The 17248-nt window shown below is 36.9% G+C and overlaps 3 protein-coding genes across 4 annotated transcripts in view; 1 reads left to right on the top strand and 2 right to left on the bottom strand.

The window, feature by feature from the left end:
* LOC116264746 (exopolygalacturonase-like) overlaps positions 1-17248 on the bottom strand; it is a 61920-nt gene that overhangs the window by 40138 nt on the left and 4534 nt on the right. The window lies entirely within an intron of this gene.
* Positions 1116-4668, top strand: LOC116264587 (uncharacterized). Its single transcript, XM_031644895.2, has 7 exons — positions 1116-1297; positions 1851-1915; positions 2001-2030; positions 2124-2342; positions 2438-2999; positions 3102-3332; positions 4392-4668. Exons 1-7 carry the CDS (start codon positions 1196-1198, stop codon positions 4461-4463), a joined length of 1281 nt encoding a protein of 426 aa, XP_031500755.1. The 5' UTR covers positions 1116-1195; the 3' UTR covers positions 4464-4668.
* On the bottom strand, positions 4658-16649 carry LOC116264585 (double-strand break repair protein MRE11). Of its 2 annotated transcripts, none has more exons than XM_031644894.2 (22): positions 16210-16649; positions 15797-15932; positions 15088-15245; positions 13413-13503; positions 12713-12832; positions 12566-12634; positions 12310-12401; positions 12018-12120; positions 11833-11940; positions 11608-11670; positions 11464-11535; positions 11288-11365; positions 10733-10795; positions 10567-10615; positions 10061-10143; positions 7926-8039; positions 7753-7830; positions 7584-7652; positions 7231-7487; positions 6030-6150; positions 5448-5639; positions 4658-4805 (listed from the first exon to the last, which is right to left on the bottom strand). In XM_031644894.2, the coding sequence occupies exons 1-22, from the start codon at positions 16224-16226 to the stop codon at positions 4767-4769; spliced, it is 2172 nt and encodes a 723-aa protein (XP_031500754.1). In that variant the 5' UTR covers positions 16227-16649; the 3' UTR covers positions 4658-4766. The 2 variants fall into 2 exon arrangements, with proteins under 2 accessions (XP_031500754.1, XP_031500751.1); XM_031644891.2 differs by having other exon boundaries at positions 10567-10630; positions 16210-16648.

Here is a 17248-nt window from a genome sequence, read left to right on the forward strand (position 1 = left end):
GCGAGAGGTTAACAACTCATCACCTGAAAAAGATGTCCCTTGCCTCGTGCTCGGTGCTTCAAGAGAGTCACAGACTCAGAGTTTAAACAGTGTTAATAGGAAAAAAAATCAAATTGTGAACATTTATAGATCGATTGTTAATTAACCAAAAAATAATTAAAAATGTTTGTAAAAAAATAAAAAGGGAAAAAATGTAGTAAAATAACTTACGTAGCTATATAAATTTTAAAATTACTTTTATGTTTACGTGCATGCTATATATGTAAATAATTGACAACTATCATCCCTCTCGCTCTATATATATATATATATCTCCCTCTCTCTACTCGCTCACCTTCCTCAACGGCCTTGTGTTTCTATCGATAGTTTTCAATTCGGCCCCAAAAAGTTTCCATGTATTTTTAAAACGGCGCCGTGTCTTCGAACGCAATTACTTAAACATCTATATTTTTTTTTTTTGAAATTGCAAGCCAATGCTTAATTTCCAATTCTTCTAATTTTCATCCCTCATGCCTATTCATAAATTTGCTTTCAGGAACATAAAAAACCAAGTCAGTAAATAAAACGGAATTTTGTAAATCTGAACTTTGTTCCATTTCATCAATTCTTAAAATAAGTTTTTGAAAACTTCTTTCTATATCCATGTTTCCAAAGGATCAAACGCCCCTGAGCAAAGTGATCGTGTGATTCTTTAAAAAAAAAAGAAAATTATTGAAAACTATGTTCTTTGATTAGTATATGTGAAATAATTACTTACAACGAGAAATGTGCAATATTGAAAACTATGGTCTTTGATTAGCATACACCTTAGACGGGTTCGGAGCTATAAACTGCCATCGAAGTCCGAAACAGACCCATACCCGAAGAAGTTAGTTCGAGGGACAGAACCGACACTCAGGTTAAGACGAGGGGCATTCTATGTAAAATCGCCATTCAAAATTTAAAATCATCATCCGTAAGGTTTTTTTTTTTTTTTTAATAACTCCAACGGTCTGAAAGATAGACGGCCACGGGTCTTTCAACATTCCCCAATCTAACGGCAATGATACCCTGGATTTCGCTCAAGATAATGGGAGGCTCTTCTCTTGCCCTTCCTTGTTCTTTTGATCCTCACCTCATCAATCGTCAAAATGTAGAGGTACCATCCAGGTGTACGTGTTGAAGGATCTTTCCGGAATTGGGCGCGGAGAGAAGGATGGCTCCCCACAAAAGAAACCCGCAGTGTTCGACCATTGATGGAAGAGTTACGAGAACTAGTGTCGAAACTGATGTAGATGATGGCTATTGGAGATTCTTGGTAATCATATTCTCTAGGTCTCTTTTTTTATTGATGTGGGTATCTCTTTTTTCCCCTTACTTAGAAATGCCTGGTTTTCTTTCTTTTGTTCAAAATCTTCGTTTTCATGGTGGTCATTTCCATCTCTCATCTGTTGAGATTTCTTTTCATTACAAATTTTCTAGGTGCTTGTCTTTTTCTTGCTCTGGTTCCCTTTTTTATTTCTTTGAAAACCTATTTCACTATTCCAGTAAAAATTGCACTTACAGGAACCGATTGTTTTCCACTTCTCATCTGCTGCGTGTTTTTTAAAAAACTTAGGGTTGCGGTTTTTCAATTCTTCCAATACCGAGAAGCTTTGTGTTCTCTTTTGCTGGTTTCATAAAGAGAACTTTGGTTGTTATCTCTGTTTAACCATTCTGATTAGCTCTTCAGTTTCTAGGTGCTTTCTGCGTCTTCTAGTGTTCTGTTGTCCGATTTAGCTTATGTTTGGTTTTCCTTTACTTTGGGTACATAAAATTTCTGGATTTTCATGGATTTTGAACTGTCGTATGGATATTCTGATGCTTTTTAGGAAGAAATAGATGCTCCTATGTGGGTAGATTTGGAAGCCGAAGCTCAGCTCATGGTACAAGATAGGTCAGTTATTTTGTTGAAGCTATCCTTTTGAGACAAGATTGAATCCCATCATAATTCAGTTTTCTCTGGATTTGGTCCACTGCAGTGACGATGCCTGGTTTTACACTGTCCATCCGTAAGTTTTGACTTCATCCTTCTATCTGCTTTCTGGTTCATGATCTTGGGGTTTTCGAAGGTGGAAACTGAGTATTTTGGGTGGTTCAATCAGGTTTCACCAGTGTTCGTCGCATCATTTCATATCTTCCGTTCATCTGTTGGATAAAGATAACCAAGAAAGGCCCAATATGTCATCTCCCTATCTCCCTGGTTCGGTTTCTGGTTCGAGAGGTAAGCATTACAAGAAGCAATCATGGGCAGAGGCCACAGGCATCACCTCCCGATTTCAAAAGTCTCCCGCAGAGAGCGACCTGTTTCAACATCCCATAAAGTTGGTTTCGCTAATTTTCTTATTACAATGTTTTCATGGCTTCTTCATCCATCCAGTTAACTGGGTGCTCACTTCGTGTGTTGCTAAACTTTCAGGCTGTTAGGCGGTAAAAAATCAATATCATCCATCTCAAGTAATGACCACAGCACTTCAAAGGGAGATTTCACAACGAAGACACCAGGCAAAGCATCAAAAATTAGCTCTGGAGGCACGAAGATCACAATAAGTTCGTGCAGAGACATTGCAGATAAAAGCTGTCCGAGGCCAGCAATCTCGAGAGCGTCACGACCTTTTTCCTCTGGCAGTGGACTCCTATCTGCTGTCAAAATCTGCCTTAGAAAAAGTTATGTTACAGGACATGCATCTAGAGTAGAGATTAAGGATGTAAGACAGTTGAGGGATCAAAAAACATCATCTAGTAGTAAGTCGAGTATCGGATCTTCTACAATTACAGGAGGTACTTCTGGAAGTGGTGGTTTGGGAACGTCAAGAAAAGAGAGAACACCACAGAGTAGGATGGCGTCCACAAGGACCACAACTGTTTGTTCAGATAATGGCTTGAAAAGATCTTCAAAATATACAGCCATGGCTAGAGCCCAAGTTCCAGAGCGGAAGCTCAATTCAAAAGTTAAGACCTGTGCTACAGGGAGTCTTAAGGTGAGTTCTAGCTTGAGATTATAAAGGTTTTCAGAGGGTACTTGGTCTCACAAAATTTATGTTATATATACATACCTACATTTGATTTATTTGTCCAAACAGGTCCTTCAGACAACTACATCTAGAAAGCCTTTACGGCCACTTAAATCAACAGCTGCTCCGAAACTTAAAGCTGCAACCAAACCTACACAAAGTATGAGTACGCTCAAAATTCAAAAGACAACATCAACCAAGATTGTGAAAGAAAATCCTACCAAATTTTCTGTACAAAGTAGGAAGGGCGCAGCATGCAGTGCAAAGTTGAAGGATGGAAAAGGAGCACCTCTCGTGAAGGTAATTCTCCAATCTCCAGCTGCTATATTCCTTTTCTATGTGACATTATGTTCCTCTTATCTAAACGATGCTTCCCTAGAGAACACACTTTTCATTGTAGACCTCATATGTGTCAAACTCTCCACTCCTATGCCAAAGTTATGTCATAACCTACATTCAAACGTAGGTTCAAGGAAGGATTTCACGTGGAGCCCAAAGAAAAAGAAGATAGAAGATAAAAATTCCAGATGCATGCTAACTCTTCTAGTACTTTTAAATATCCTGGGATCCGTGTGTTAAATTTGGAGTGAGGCTCATACCAGGATCTCAACTTCTCAAAGCCCTCCAATGTTGGGGATCTATTGTTGTTGTTTTTTTTACTATTGCAGCTTGAGCCAGGTTAGAGATCTCTTTGTCCCAAACACCCTGTATGACACGATTTTTTCTCTTAAGCCTCTGACAAGCAGACAACCCAAGCCATTTGTGTCCCAGGTCACATTCGGCAGTGAGCTTGTTTAAGCATATATATGAGCTTAGCATGTCGAATGAGCAGGTCTGCACAGCTTGACTCAGCTGATATGAGTTTGACGGCTATTAACTATACATTTAAACATGTGTATGTAATAAAGTTGACCTGAAACTAGTTGCCTGCTTTGCAAGCAAATAAATGTTGAAGAGTTCAAATTATATTTTGAACAAGGTCGCTAAAATCAAGCTTGGATTTCCCAGTTGTCATTTTAGTTCTTCAAATATTGTTTCACGCCAATAGCAAATTAGAGCCTGAAGGTTTAAAGTAACTGCTTTACGAGAGTGTTTAATTTAGTTTCCAACTAAAGCCAGCGAGCCTTGAACCTGAGTAGCTCCTAACCTCAAGACCAAGACCCACGACAGGACAAATCTCTGAGTTCATCCAGAACAAAAAATAGTGTGCCTGCAAAGAATATCATGTCTGCTTGATTGAGCATATAGTCTTGTTTTCTGTTTGTTGCTTCAATACTCCTAAAAAGATAGTATGCGTCATGTGCAGAATATCATGTACGCTTGAATAGTTCTAAAGCATTTTTTTTTCATTTGATTCAGGGAAAACTCAAGACCCAAACGTTTGAATGGAAGAACCAGAAGGCTGTCAGTCGAACATTTCATCTGCGGTAATTCATGTCCATGGGAGAAGCATCCCAATTACCCTGACCATAGAAGGAGGATCTCTTCCAGCCTTTGGAAGAAAGCACAAATGACTCATATGTGGGCTAATTCATGTTTAACCTGTAAATAGTTGCACACCAAAGGATTTTCTTGTACCCATGTAAAGGATTTTCTGAATTTGGGCTTTGATTTTACAGAGCAGCTTGTTTGTGAATGAAGGCCTACTAAACTTTCATGAGGAATATGGAAGCAGTAATACAAATATAAGGAAATAAGAGCTACATCTTGGAAAGATATGCATAAGCTTAAAATTCATCTGTTTCTTCTCAGCGCTCCCCAATTTCGTGTAATCTGTTATTTGGCAAACAGGGTAAGCATTAGCTATTGTAACATGCCAAACAGGCAACCGGAAATATAAGAGGCTAGTCAAAGAATTGATAGAATACAAACTAGTCTCCTGTTTCAAATAAGGGACTGAATCAGAGTCAAAGTGACATAATAACAAAAGCAATCAATCATCCAAAAATCTTTTATCATGTCCCTCATCTGGTCACAGCAAAATTTTTGGTTAATGCATTTTCCATTTTGTCAGCACACCAAAGTACCAGTTTACTTAATGATCCAATGTTTTAAGCATAACAGCATGGACAGTGAAAGAATTTTGCACAAATCGATCAGGCATCACATTTTTACTTATTTGCTTTTATTATAGGAAGTTAACCGAGTTTAAGTACTCTAGTGACCAAAATTGAAGAGTTTGTGCCACTGGGGCCTTCAATAACGGTAAAGTTTTTTCAGCTTTTGCATGAAATAATGAAAGAAGTCGACTTTCTTATGGTAGACAACCCGGGACAAACATCGCTATGAGATTCAAGCCACCTAGAAAAATGTAAAATTTTCATGGAAATTGAGCCACACCAAGAAAAAACATATGATTTTTGTATAATGAACTCACAATAATATCAAAGTTGGTGGTGGAAAGAAAATCATCACCTTCGGGGCAGCTTTTCTCTGCCTACTTGGTGAATCATCATCATCCTCATCTTCATTGTTCATGAATATATTATGGGCCAAAGGCTCGTCAGATTTTTTCCCCCTCTTATGTGTGGCTGTAGAACCTCTTCCCCTCCCCCTGGGAGCAGCTCTCTTGCGCCCTTTAGGTGATTGGAAGCTCTCACCATGGTCCTAGATTAAAGAAAACAGATCATGCAAAAGTTCATACTTGAGTCATCTCGACAACAGTGCGACAGAACGACAGTGATTACATGCAAGTTGCAATTACAACTTAAACCTTTGAAATTTATTCGGCAATATGCTGTAGTATGCATTTTTGGAACACCCAGAACTAGATAAACTAATAATATAACTAAACATGCATACACTAATTCACTACTTTAATCCTAAGTCTACTCAACAAACACTTAGTTTTAAAGCAGATTGTCAACCCATTTCAACTGAAAATTTCACCAGTTGTGTACTAGGGTGCTACAAACAATGTTGACCTCTTAAACCTGGTGATACGGATCTAGCCACTGCAGTATGAACTCTACTAAAATGTAAATCAGTAATTCTTACCAGCTTATAGACATTATCACTCCTTCCATCATTTTCAGCTTCATCACTTGAAACAGAATCTACATCATCTTCATCAATTGCTATACTATGAACTGAAGCTGATGCAGCTATCGAAGCAGATCTGGAATACGAGGTTAAGTTTACAAGAATACAACAACAAAAACAACTAAATATGAAGATCAAGATGATCCAAACTGTGACACAACATGAAGCTTTCGCATAAAAGGTCGATAACCTAAATAAGAAAAAAAGTGACACCATATTTTTGCATGCACATGCACACACACATAAAGTAAAAAAGCATCTACTTAAGCAACCAAACAGTACAAATACACAAACACAAACGTGTTAATGGACTCGAAGTCTATAAAAAAAAAAGGTTTTTTTTTGGGTCATTTGGAACTTGCTATTTTCAGTATAGATACTTACCAGAACATTATTTAAATACTAAAATGCAACACGCATGGATGCAAGTGCAGCACTTCTCAAAAAGCTAGGGTGTGGGTGTGGCAATATGTGTGTCAAAAACTTAGAAGTAGAGAGAATTTTTTACAATAAGTCTCTTTTTATAACCAAAAAAAAAAATCTAAAAGCAAGAAGGTAAAACGATGACAAAAAAAAACAGGTCTCCTTTTGGAAATGATAATAACATGGAGGATTAAAACAAAAAAACAATTTATACAAACCCTAATCCAGCTGTGTGTGGCTGTTTGCAATCTCATGGATATCTACATTCTCCCACTGCCAGGTATGTTTTCTTTCACTCCTCCTCTATTTCTTCCCTTCCTCCCTCCCTCCCTCCCCCCCTCCTCATCACTCTCTTTTTCCCTTTTCTTTGTTTTTGTTGAGGACTGCACCCACACAGCGCCAGCACCCACAGGCTGCATCCTCATGACATCTATGCAGGCACATTACCCAAAATGCCACATCCATGTACCATAGCTAAAATGGCATCTTCAAACCTAAATATCTTATACATCATGGTGACATCCATCTGCTGTTTCTTCATTGTTATATTGACATTCTACATTGTTCCATTCCTCATTTCCAGGTTTGAAGTCAGTTATCTCGTGCATATACTAATTTTTAGATACTAGTGTTTAGGTCAGAACGACTAGGCCACACAATTGTTCAATTCATTGATTCATAGAGGATATTATTAATGATATCCAAGTAAATAAACAGAGTAACAAATACCCACCTTTGTGATTGACGGAATACCATAGAGGAATCAAGAGTAGTCTGCTTGAGACTGCTAGAACCTCGGCCTCGGCCTCTGCCTCTCTTGCTAACTCCTTTACTAGGTTCAGATGCATCACAAGTTGGCCTACTTCTAGATAAACCTGTGCCCCTACCACGGCCTTTGGATTTTGAATCAGAGAGCATCTGGTTGGCATCTTCTTCATCACTGAACGTGTTTGAGATTCCGACGTCTGTTTTACTTTTACCTTTGGCATCCTGTAACACAAACATCAAATTTAAACTCTAATAACTGATAAAAGGTACATAGCATTGCTTATAGATGGAAAGGAACTAAAAGCTTCTAAAGATTACCAGCAAGGCTTGGGAGCTCGATCTAAATGGAACTTCACTTGGATGAACTGCCCGTTCTTTAACACGTTCCTGCAGGTGTAATTTTTAATGAAATTACCTCTATAAAATTGCAAAGTAAAAATTTGCACACCTACAAGTTCAAGCATAGTTTAAGGGCAAAATCCATTACCTGCATGCACTGACCGACTTTCACAAACAAATCCTCCTCCTCAACTTTCAGAGTATCTGTCTCCAAGGCAAGCTTCCTCTGCAAATTGACAACCAAAGTATGTATTAAACCTTTGCTTTGGTGAATCTTCCACTGAATTCTGCAGTCCTAAAGAATTCCAGTTAGACACTTACACGTGTTTCTTCAAGATTGTATTGCACACAGGAGTAAAAAGCTGTTTTATCATCTTTGTTAACAAATTCATGCAATGCAACATCCAAATCATTCACTGGAAGAATTTCCATTTTCTGCAACCATTTACGAAATACAATTAGATGATGCACCTGAAACAAATTCTGGTGCTTTCAGAACCAAGTTGCTTGGTTATGGCAAAGATAACAGCTAAAAGCACCAGTCATAAACAATCTAATTGATATTTACAGATTATCCAAAATGTGTACCCGACTCCAATCTTTCTTAATCACCTAATCAACTCTAATAAGTACCATATAACACTTGCTTTAAGATGTATAAGCAGTGATCTTTGCAAGACTAGTTTAATATTTCTATGCATTAAACTACAATTTATACCAGATTATCATCAAACAAAAAACAACAAAAGCAAATATAGAGACCAAGGTTAACACCAAAGATTTATTTCATCCTGGAAGACAAGAAGAATTTCATGAGATAAAAATTCCATGTTAGGTTGTCCACCCTCCCCACAAGGATGTATGACATGGATGCACAATTTTTATGAAAAAAATTATTCTTCTCCCCGCACATATTAAAAGGTCCCCCCTCCCCCCAACCCCCCATCAAAACTGAAACCACACTTCTTTCATCGAGACCAATGTACAGCATCCATCAATGAGTTAATGAATGTCCATTCACCGTTGATTTGGAATCCTCTTTCCCCACTATGGAAATGACAAAGTTTTGTATTTCACCAAGCAAGAACTGAATTTGAGTCCCTCTTGTATGACTCATCTGCGAGCCCTATGCAGTTTAGCTGGAAGGTTCCCAAAGGGAACACCATCCTCTTGAGATGGCATGTTCCTCCACTATCAAAAATTTCAAAAGAAAAAGAAATGCATTGATTTCTGAAAAAGAAGTCTATGCCTCTCCCCCAACCCCATATGAAACTATGATAAGGTATAATGGCCCACCTACATAAATTTTCTACTTCTGCACTTGTCCATATTGAAGAGAGAAGAAAACTCATCTGCTTCAGCTATAAACCTAAAAGGTCTCATTCTTTGTCTGATCCAATGATTGACCAATGACCATCCATCAGCTTAGATGGGTTCCACCATGATGCTATCTTGAAAATCACAAGCATTAGCAATGTTGCAAACAAAGCAGTCTTGTATGATCTTGAACACAAAAAACACTGACATATGATACTGAGGCCATGATGCGGGTTAAAGAATATTTTTATCTTAAAGCCATTATATTCAATGAAAGCCACAATACCAATTCAAATAAAAAGAAATGTACAGATATACACCATGGACATAGATATAGATCTCTATGCATCATAAATAATATGAAAAATTTTTAGAAATTATCTTATAGAAATATAGTTTATAAAATTTAAGTATCTTGTTTCTTTTCATTTGTATTCTATATATCAATAATCATGTTAATTGTCATTTAGATTTCTACAAAAGACTTTTAGATTTTTACAAAAGACTAATATTTCAATATTTCCTTTCTTGTTTATCGTTTGTTATTTTACCATTTCAGCCTTTCTAGTACTGGGATTTTCTCAAGGTTTTCCTAGTATTAATCAAAAGAGTTTCATTATCACAAAGTGTTTGCAAGGCCGCTATTTGCAAGTGTGAACATGACAAAAAATGATGAAACCAAGTTATATTGTGCTCTATTTTCCTATTTAAAGAGACAGTTAGCCATCGAAAATGAAAGATAACATGTTAACTATCTTTCAATTCATGTCATCTTTTTACTGATGCAGCCCTAAACGTCCTACATACTTTGTGCATTCTACACTACTTTATCAAAAATTATAAACCTAGAAAGCCCTTAGGAGATATTCAGCAATATAGCACAATTATCAATAACTAGGGTGACTTTGGTAGTATGAAACCATTATTAAAGATGGCTGATAACCCGAAGGAGTAAGTTATTCTTTCCCTGACATTGTTTGGGGATAAAATGGGTACTCAGAAAGATTGTAATTGTATGTATCATAAGCAGATCACTAAACACATAATTTTTCTCATTAAGAACAAGCATAGCAATCTCAATGCAAAATAAAAAAGAAAAAGAAACACAAAACATTAACTAGTAAAATGTAATATTATACCAAGTTACTTTCAGCAACTAAAGCCTCTATATTTTGTTGGTTTAGTTCTTCTGGACGAAGTCGTTCTGAATCTTCTACTTTTTCTGCATCCATCAGAAACCAGCTATTAATGGAGAATTATGTCAAAAATTTCTTTTTGAGAGTATGGTGTGGAAGGGAGAGAAGTCCTCTTATGATGTTAAAAGAGGACTGCATACTTTGAGATGGACTATAGATAAAAGGCCTTTCATGTGACTAGCCGATTGCAACTTACTGTAACTAGAAAGTCAACATGGCACTTTTCCTTTCAAGAATCACATGCTAGTAACTTGCATGAGTTGCCTCTCAAAGGTTCACCCTACTTTTATCTGTTTTACTCTCTTGCAAGTTATCCAAACACATTAGTTTGTCGGTATCAGTATCAATAGTTACATAAAGAGTGGTTTTGTTCTCTGTTTTAGTCCTATTGTCTTGTTCAAAGGAAGATGATATGAGAAATCAACTGTCACTTGGATAACAAAAGATACCTTCATGAGACTGGCGTTTCTTTGCCGCCTTCGAGAAAATCAGAATATCCTGTGGATTTGCTACCTATATAAGCAGACAGACATGGATAAAGAATCTTCTAGTCTTGGCACACTGGAGTTCCAGGATAACTGATCTAAGAGTGACACACTGGCAAAATTGTGATACCTTTCCCACATACTTTTGACCAAATCTTTGAGGATTAATTGTCATAAAACCTGTATAGTCCACCTGCACAAGGTTTGAAGAAGAAAATAAGGTAAAAACAGAAAAAGTTGTCATGTAACTTGTTAAAGAAATATGATACAAAACAATTCACAAATACAATTAACTCCCCTTAATTACTGCTAGTATTCTACTAAGCTATCATTAAAAGCTTCCCAATCCCCAGTCAAGCTAACAATATGGAACGTACAAGTGAATATGCTTCAGCATCAAGTCAATGGCGGAATCTTTTCTCCACTCATGTGGAATCAATCATTAAGTTTTTCTGGAACATAATAAATTTTCAGATAAAGTAGCAGAATATCTCCATATTCCCTTTTGTCTCAGGGCCACAAAGGATAAGACTTCAACACGAATTTTTCAAGGAAACAATAACATGAAACTGCATGGCTGTCCAAAATTGCTTTCAGCGTAAAGCATCTTCTCATGAGGAAACAGGAAATGCAGAAAGGCACGATTAAGAAAGCCAATTAAAAGTTCTCCATCTCCTATCAATACCTTTATCCGAACTAATGGAAGTTTGTGCTCTGATCGACCGTCATGGCATTTGCTTACCTTCTCTATCATCTTTTGGACCTGGATACAATTGACTGACACTGATTATTAAGATAAATGGCCTAGATATATTCTTATAGAGATTAAAGATTCTATGTTTAAATGCAAAAATGACCTACAACTTCATCAAGGTGTTCAAGCACTGATGTTTGATCGTTTGGATCAATATCTGGCTCATCTTTCAACACAACCTGCCATTATGTAACTCATCGTTTCATTCATGAAAGGAGTCTAGGACATAATCAAATATATACAAAGCTAACCTCAGCATATTCAAAGGGCCGCACTGATGTCAATGGTATTTTAGTTGCACGATACTGAGTTTCCTGAAATTTTTAAATGGCAAACTGAAGGGTATCAACAAGAGAGAGAGAGAGTGATGTACATAAAATAATGGAAGAAGAAGTTTATCAATATAACTAGAAACGAAATAATGTGCATCAAGAAGTCTGTAAATAGTAGACATTTTTCCTTTTCAAGCTCATTACTTTGATCTCCAAAAGAAGCACATGTTTAGGTTTTGCTTCTCCATCAATCAGAGACGTTGCAACAGAAGAACCTGGTTGAGTAATATGAAAGCCCATGCCAGGAACTTCCTGCAGGCAAGGAACCCCATTAGGCTGTTGCACTACCAACAAAGAAGAATAACAATAATAACAGTATTCATTCCAACCTGTGGATCAACTAAGCATTCATGTTCATGGCCCCATATGATGAAGTCCAAGAATCTTGGTAGGAAATGTTCATTAATAGCATTTTTTGGGTTCGATTTGATCCTAGGTTACAAAAAGCAATTTTTACCACAAGGTGAGTGTTCAAACTTCAAACAGATCTTTTAATTAGCAAAACACATTGAAATAAAGAGAAAATATGTAAACCATCAAAAAGCTTAGAATCATGAATGACATTTAAGCAATAACACCTTCCGCCTTCCAAAAACCAAAAAAAAAAAAAGCAAAACCCACCTATTTTGGTGAAGCACCAAGATGTTAAACCATGATGAAATGGAGCATTCTTCTTGACTTTCAGGTCGCATCCATTGTATGGCATGTGGTGTCTGTTGTCAAGAATATTTTTGTCCCCACAAAGGATCATTGATTAGAATGTGGACAAGACAGACACATACTCATGCACATACAACACACAAGTGTCCCTGTGCATGCATATAAAAAAAAACATAAACGGATGCATGATATGTTTTGATGCTTGTTCTGAAAATACCTGGAACATTCTGTTAAGCCGCTCATCACGAATATTACCGAGGCCATATAATGCAACTGAGGTAGAACCCTGGATAAATATTACACAATGAGATACTGTTTCAATAAGTTGAGAACCAACTTAAGTCTACAACATCACTTTGCTGACCTTCTTAATAAGTATTGGATAAAGTGTGATCTGTCCAACACCAGACCCTCCAAGAACCATTTTGCCAAAATAATTTACAAGGTTGCATGCAGAAAGGATATCAATTGCTGACAGATTGTCCTGTCATAGCAGACCAAACAACTCAGTGACTGAACCATGCAAATTTATATCTCATGCCAAAAAATAAATCAATGAAGTCACATGACAAAGATTAAACTATAGTACAATAATCTGCAAAAAATGTAACAGACATCTGGAAGGGTGGATCCCCTGTGCTATCATCACTGTTAGATTCCTAAAGTCCCTTCCTATTTTTATTTTTTTGGAAAAATGACCCCACAAAAATGTTCTACACTTGATTTTGAAGAACTGGCTCCTAAACCACCTCATTACAACAAGAAAGCATGTCTCTAGTGCCTGAAGATTAGCAATCAAAATTTTCACACGGTCAAGCCTCATCAATGTATTTTTTCATTCACAAAACAGAGCACACAGATCATGGAAAACACATCTGCAGGGTCAGATATGAAAATGAATGCATAAACCAGAACTCGTGTAGCAGAAAAGATTTTTAGCATAGAGATCCCCATTTTCCTATGAAACAAAAAAAAAAAGAGAGAACATGTGTAGAAAAAAGGATTGTAGCATAGAGCTTCCCATTTCCCCATGCACAAAGATAGAGAAAGTTGCACAACCATACCACTCCTGCTGGATCATCATGGTTGCCATGAATACTGAATACTGGCAAGCCAACATTAAAGTGGGGATCCTCATAATTGACATGCCCAAATCTGGAGAACAGAAGCAAAGACATCTTAAGCTCCATACACAACTTTCATAAGCAAAATCACCTTGCACTGAGAGCGGAGGAGCCCAGGTTAGAACCATTGTGACAGATATCGCATCTTTATCAAAAAAGACCCGATATTTATGTTGATTAAAACAAAAAAGAAAAAGAAGTATTTAATGAGAACAATGCCAAAATAAATTTAACACTTTTTTTGTGTTTTTATCGCATTTTCAGATTATATTCATGTTATTTTTGCTTTAAAGTTTAAAGTTTAAAAGTCAAGTTAAATTATTTATCTTCATTTCTATCATTACTAAAACATCGTTTTTATCATTTTAACTAGTTAGCTTTTTTATGTTTTCTTATTAGTTTCTCACTTATTTTACTTTTACCAAATTTTAAAAAAAAAATTCTTTTCTTGAAGGACTATCAAAAAATTTCCCAGATTTTCCCAATAAAAAACGACTTTGCTGAAAGATACCCGAGAAAGAGCTCATTGTTTAAAACTCGAAACGATATTTGTGACAATGGTTAAAAGTTAGAATGTAGAAGGTGCCATTTCACAAAAAATTCTTTTGGAATGAAATCCATATTATGAAAAATGGTCATTAGCCTAATCCAAAGATATGAAAATATTGCAGGTTCAGTACAGTTAAATGTGTTCAGATTCAAATCAGCCATCAGATCTATCTTAATCTGCCCAATTTGAGCTGATAGAACAAGCAATGCCTGATTAATAATAGGGATAATGACATAAGACAAAGCACTGTGCTAGAATCTGGTGGATATCTGTATCTAGAAACATGTAAATATCTCACTGTACTAGCAACTTAATATAGTTGTGAGTTGTGACTAAACCATGAACTAGCCTTTCCGTGGCAAACTATGAAGTATGAACTGGCCTTTTGAATTGAACCTAGATACATTCGACTATACTAAGCATTTGCATCCCTCCACGTAGTGTCTCTCTGCAATTTGATGATATAAGACACGTTCTCACCCTAACCATCACGAATCAATAAAACTAATAGAAATAACAATTATATGGTTAATTAAGTGGTGCTTCACTAAGAATTGCTAAAGTTGCTTGAGGAGAAAAAGGTTAGAGCTTTTCAAGAAGGTAATAACAACTGCAATTTGTCTCAGAGACAAGTTCTCAGTTGACATAGATAGCCATTTTCCTTCATTTTGATGAGTACAAGGTTCGTTCTTCCAAAGTGGCAAACTGGCCATAAAGCAAAGAAAAAGAGGTTTACATCAAGTTTCAGAAATATAAACATCTTAAATCAGAAGTTTTTGAACTTTGATGGCCGCCTGTGTTGCATTGGCAGAAAACATATTGATTAGTGACAATGACCTAGAAGATGTACCACTTTCAATGGAAAAATTTTCCTTTTTCAGAAATGTATTAGGGACAGAAATGCATTTAGATGCTTCAGATGCAAAAAACTGAACACCAGATTAATAAGCCAAAAACAACTAAGACAAAAACTAATATATGATCCCTAAGCATGATGAATTATTCGACAATTGGCCCTGGTCTCAGTGTCACTTGGCCAAAAGCTACGGATGCTAAGAAATTTACGTGTTTATGAAATTGACTGTCTGATCACTGACAACTTGGAATTGGACAGGACGATCATTGAGGCAGTAACGGCGAAGAATTTCAATGGTCTTCACCAGAGTTGTCCTAGAAGGCTTGTTTTCATGAAATAGATCACCCCCAAGAAGCAAAAAATCTACCTGCAGCCAAGGAACGGTCATGATAAAGAACTTGTTAGGTACGTCCAAATGACAGCCCAAGTTTGACAAGTAGAAAAAATAAAATAAAACAAAACAAAACAACTTTGTTCCACCTAAACTAATGATATACTATCTATTTGACAATCGCATTTAAATGTGTTATGTACATTGAGCCAGAATTGATGTTCCTGTGAATGTAAATATATTTTTTCTACAAGGCAATAAAGTGTGTATGGGGATGAATGTAGCTGGGGAGCACCTGTAGTTTCACTTTTTGCACTTTCAAAGTTTTCTTTGTTTATAACAGACCTATCATATTGCTCTTAGATGATTTTGGACTTCTCACTTTTAACAAGGTCTTCATCTCGACCTTGACGTAGCAGAAAGGATTAACGTTAGGAGTATATGAATGTTGAGCTCATTAAATTTCAGTGCATATCAGAATTTTGATAGTCTTAACTAAATCATTTAGGGCAAACCCTGGGACATCCAAAATTGCTTTATGAAGAAAAAGGCCATGGATGAACCGAGAGCCAATCTATGTTCCTCACCTGTTGTTGCCCAGCTATTAAGCATATCTCCTCAAAGGCCTGAAACGAATCGAGACGACGTATTTCATCCTTCTCCATATAGCCAAGATGGCAATCCGTCGCAACTAGTATTCGAAGTGTATTCTCGTAATCTTCCCTGGAAATCGGAAACCCAATTAGCAAAGAATGGATGCAGTTCCGCATCAGACACAGTATTCCAGTATACCATTTCACAGAAAATGTACGGAATAAAACCAGAAAACTCTTCCAACGCTGGGTCATATAAATAAGACACAAGGATTAAGCGCAATCAATTGAACCAAACGCGTGGAAGAATAAAAAGTCCACATAATAAAATCTCGAAGGAGTTCAATGTACCAAAGGCTTTCACAGTTTCAAATAAACGGCTAAGACGACGAGGAAAGATGGCGTACCTCGAAGAATCCATCATCGTTACTAAAACCAACCCTTCGCGCGGTAATATGTCGATGACAAGGAGGTCCCCAAAAGGATTACCAACGTTACAGTGTTGCAGTTAGGATTTTCCCTGAGTTTGGTCACGTAATCGACGCCATTAACAACGAATCAGTAACCAGGCCTAGAAAGGAGAACCATGATCCATGTAAGAACCAAACCAAACAAAGACAACCGGTAAGTGCGACGGAGTGAGTCACCGATGCAACGGGAAGTCGTCAAGCCCTAATCAAACGCTAAGGGCCGAAGTCCGAAACGTAAAAGGAGAAGGTGGAAAGAAACACTAAGGTGGAGCTAAGAACGGGGCCTGGCAAGAGCTGGGGTCTTAGAAGGTTGCCGGAAAAAGTTTCCGGCTCGAAGAATCGGGTGAGGAGATTTTTCAAGTCTCGGATATGGCGGCAAACCTCTTTTGGGGGCTCCTTTTGGAAGCAACCTGGAGTTCCCGGGAAAAAGCTTGCTCTAGAAGCCAAGATGAACAAACGGGTCGAATATGGGTTAGATTTTTTTATCCGAATCCGAATGTAAATATCTTGATGCAGATGCTGGATCTAAATCCGCGTCTACATGATGATGCTGGATCTAAATCCGTTAAAAAGATTTATATTGTGGTTTAATATCATGCATATCAACACACATGCACATTTCTTTTTATAAATTAAGGGAACTAAGCCTTATTTTCACCATTGGCCATATCAAAAATATATTTCCAATTCCTAAATCCCTAACCATCAAACACTACCTAATGTTTTTTTACTATACACCTTGATTTCAAAAATCTTCTTTCAAAATCTATTTCAAAAAATCCTATTCCAACCTTGGTTTTGGAACAAGTTTTCATGATTTTAAGTCGTAAAATGTAGCTTGTAGGTTGCATTCATGCATGGGCATACTAATCAAAATGTTTTCAAAGTGCTTTAACCATGAAGGGCCAGTTAAGTTATTTTTCAAATGTATTTTCCAAAATCTAGTCCATGTACACCATTCTTTTAAAGCTATTTT

This window comes from Nymphaea colorata, chromosome 11 (genome assembly GCF_008831285.2).
Source record: "Nymphaea colorata isolate Beijing-Zhang1983 chromosome 11, ASM883128v2, whole genome shotgun sequence".
In the NCBI taxonomy this organism is placed as follows: domain Eukaryota; kingdom Viridiplantae; phylum Streptophyta; class Magnoliopsida; order Nymphaeales; family Nymphaeaceae; genus Nymphaea; species Nymphaea colorata.

Excerpts from the sequence above, each read along its gene's own strand:
- LOC116264587 (XM_031644895.2), top strand. The coding sequence starts at position 1,196 with ATGGCTCCCCACAAAAGAAACCCGCAGTGTTCGACCATTGATGGAAGA. Across the intron at positions 1,916-2,000 it reads CAGCTCATGGTACAAGATAG|TGACGATGCCTGGTTTTACA; the intron begins GTCAGTTATTTT and ends GGTCCACTGCAG. Across the intron at positions 3,333-4,391 it reads AAGGAGCACCTCTCGTGAAG|GGAAAACTCAAGACCCAAAC; the intron begins GTAATTCTCCAA and ends CATTTGATTCAG.
- LOC116264585 (XM_031644891.2), bottom strand. Across the intron at positions 13,504-15,087 it reads ACAGTCAATTTCATAAACAC|ATTTGGGCATGTCAATTATG; the intron begins GTAAATTTCTTA and ends TCTGTTCTCCAG. Across the intron at positions 12,402-12,565 it reads GGCTTAACAGAATGTTCCAG|ACACCACATGCCATACAATG; the intron begins GTATTTTCAGAA and ends TCTTGACAACAG.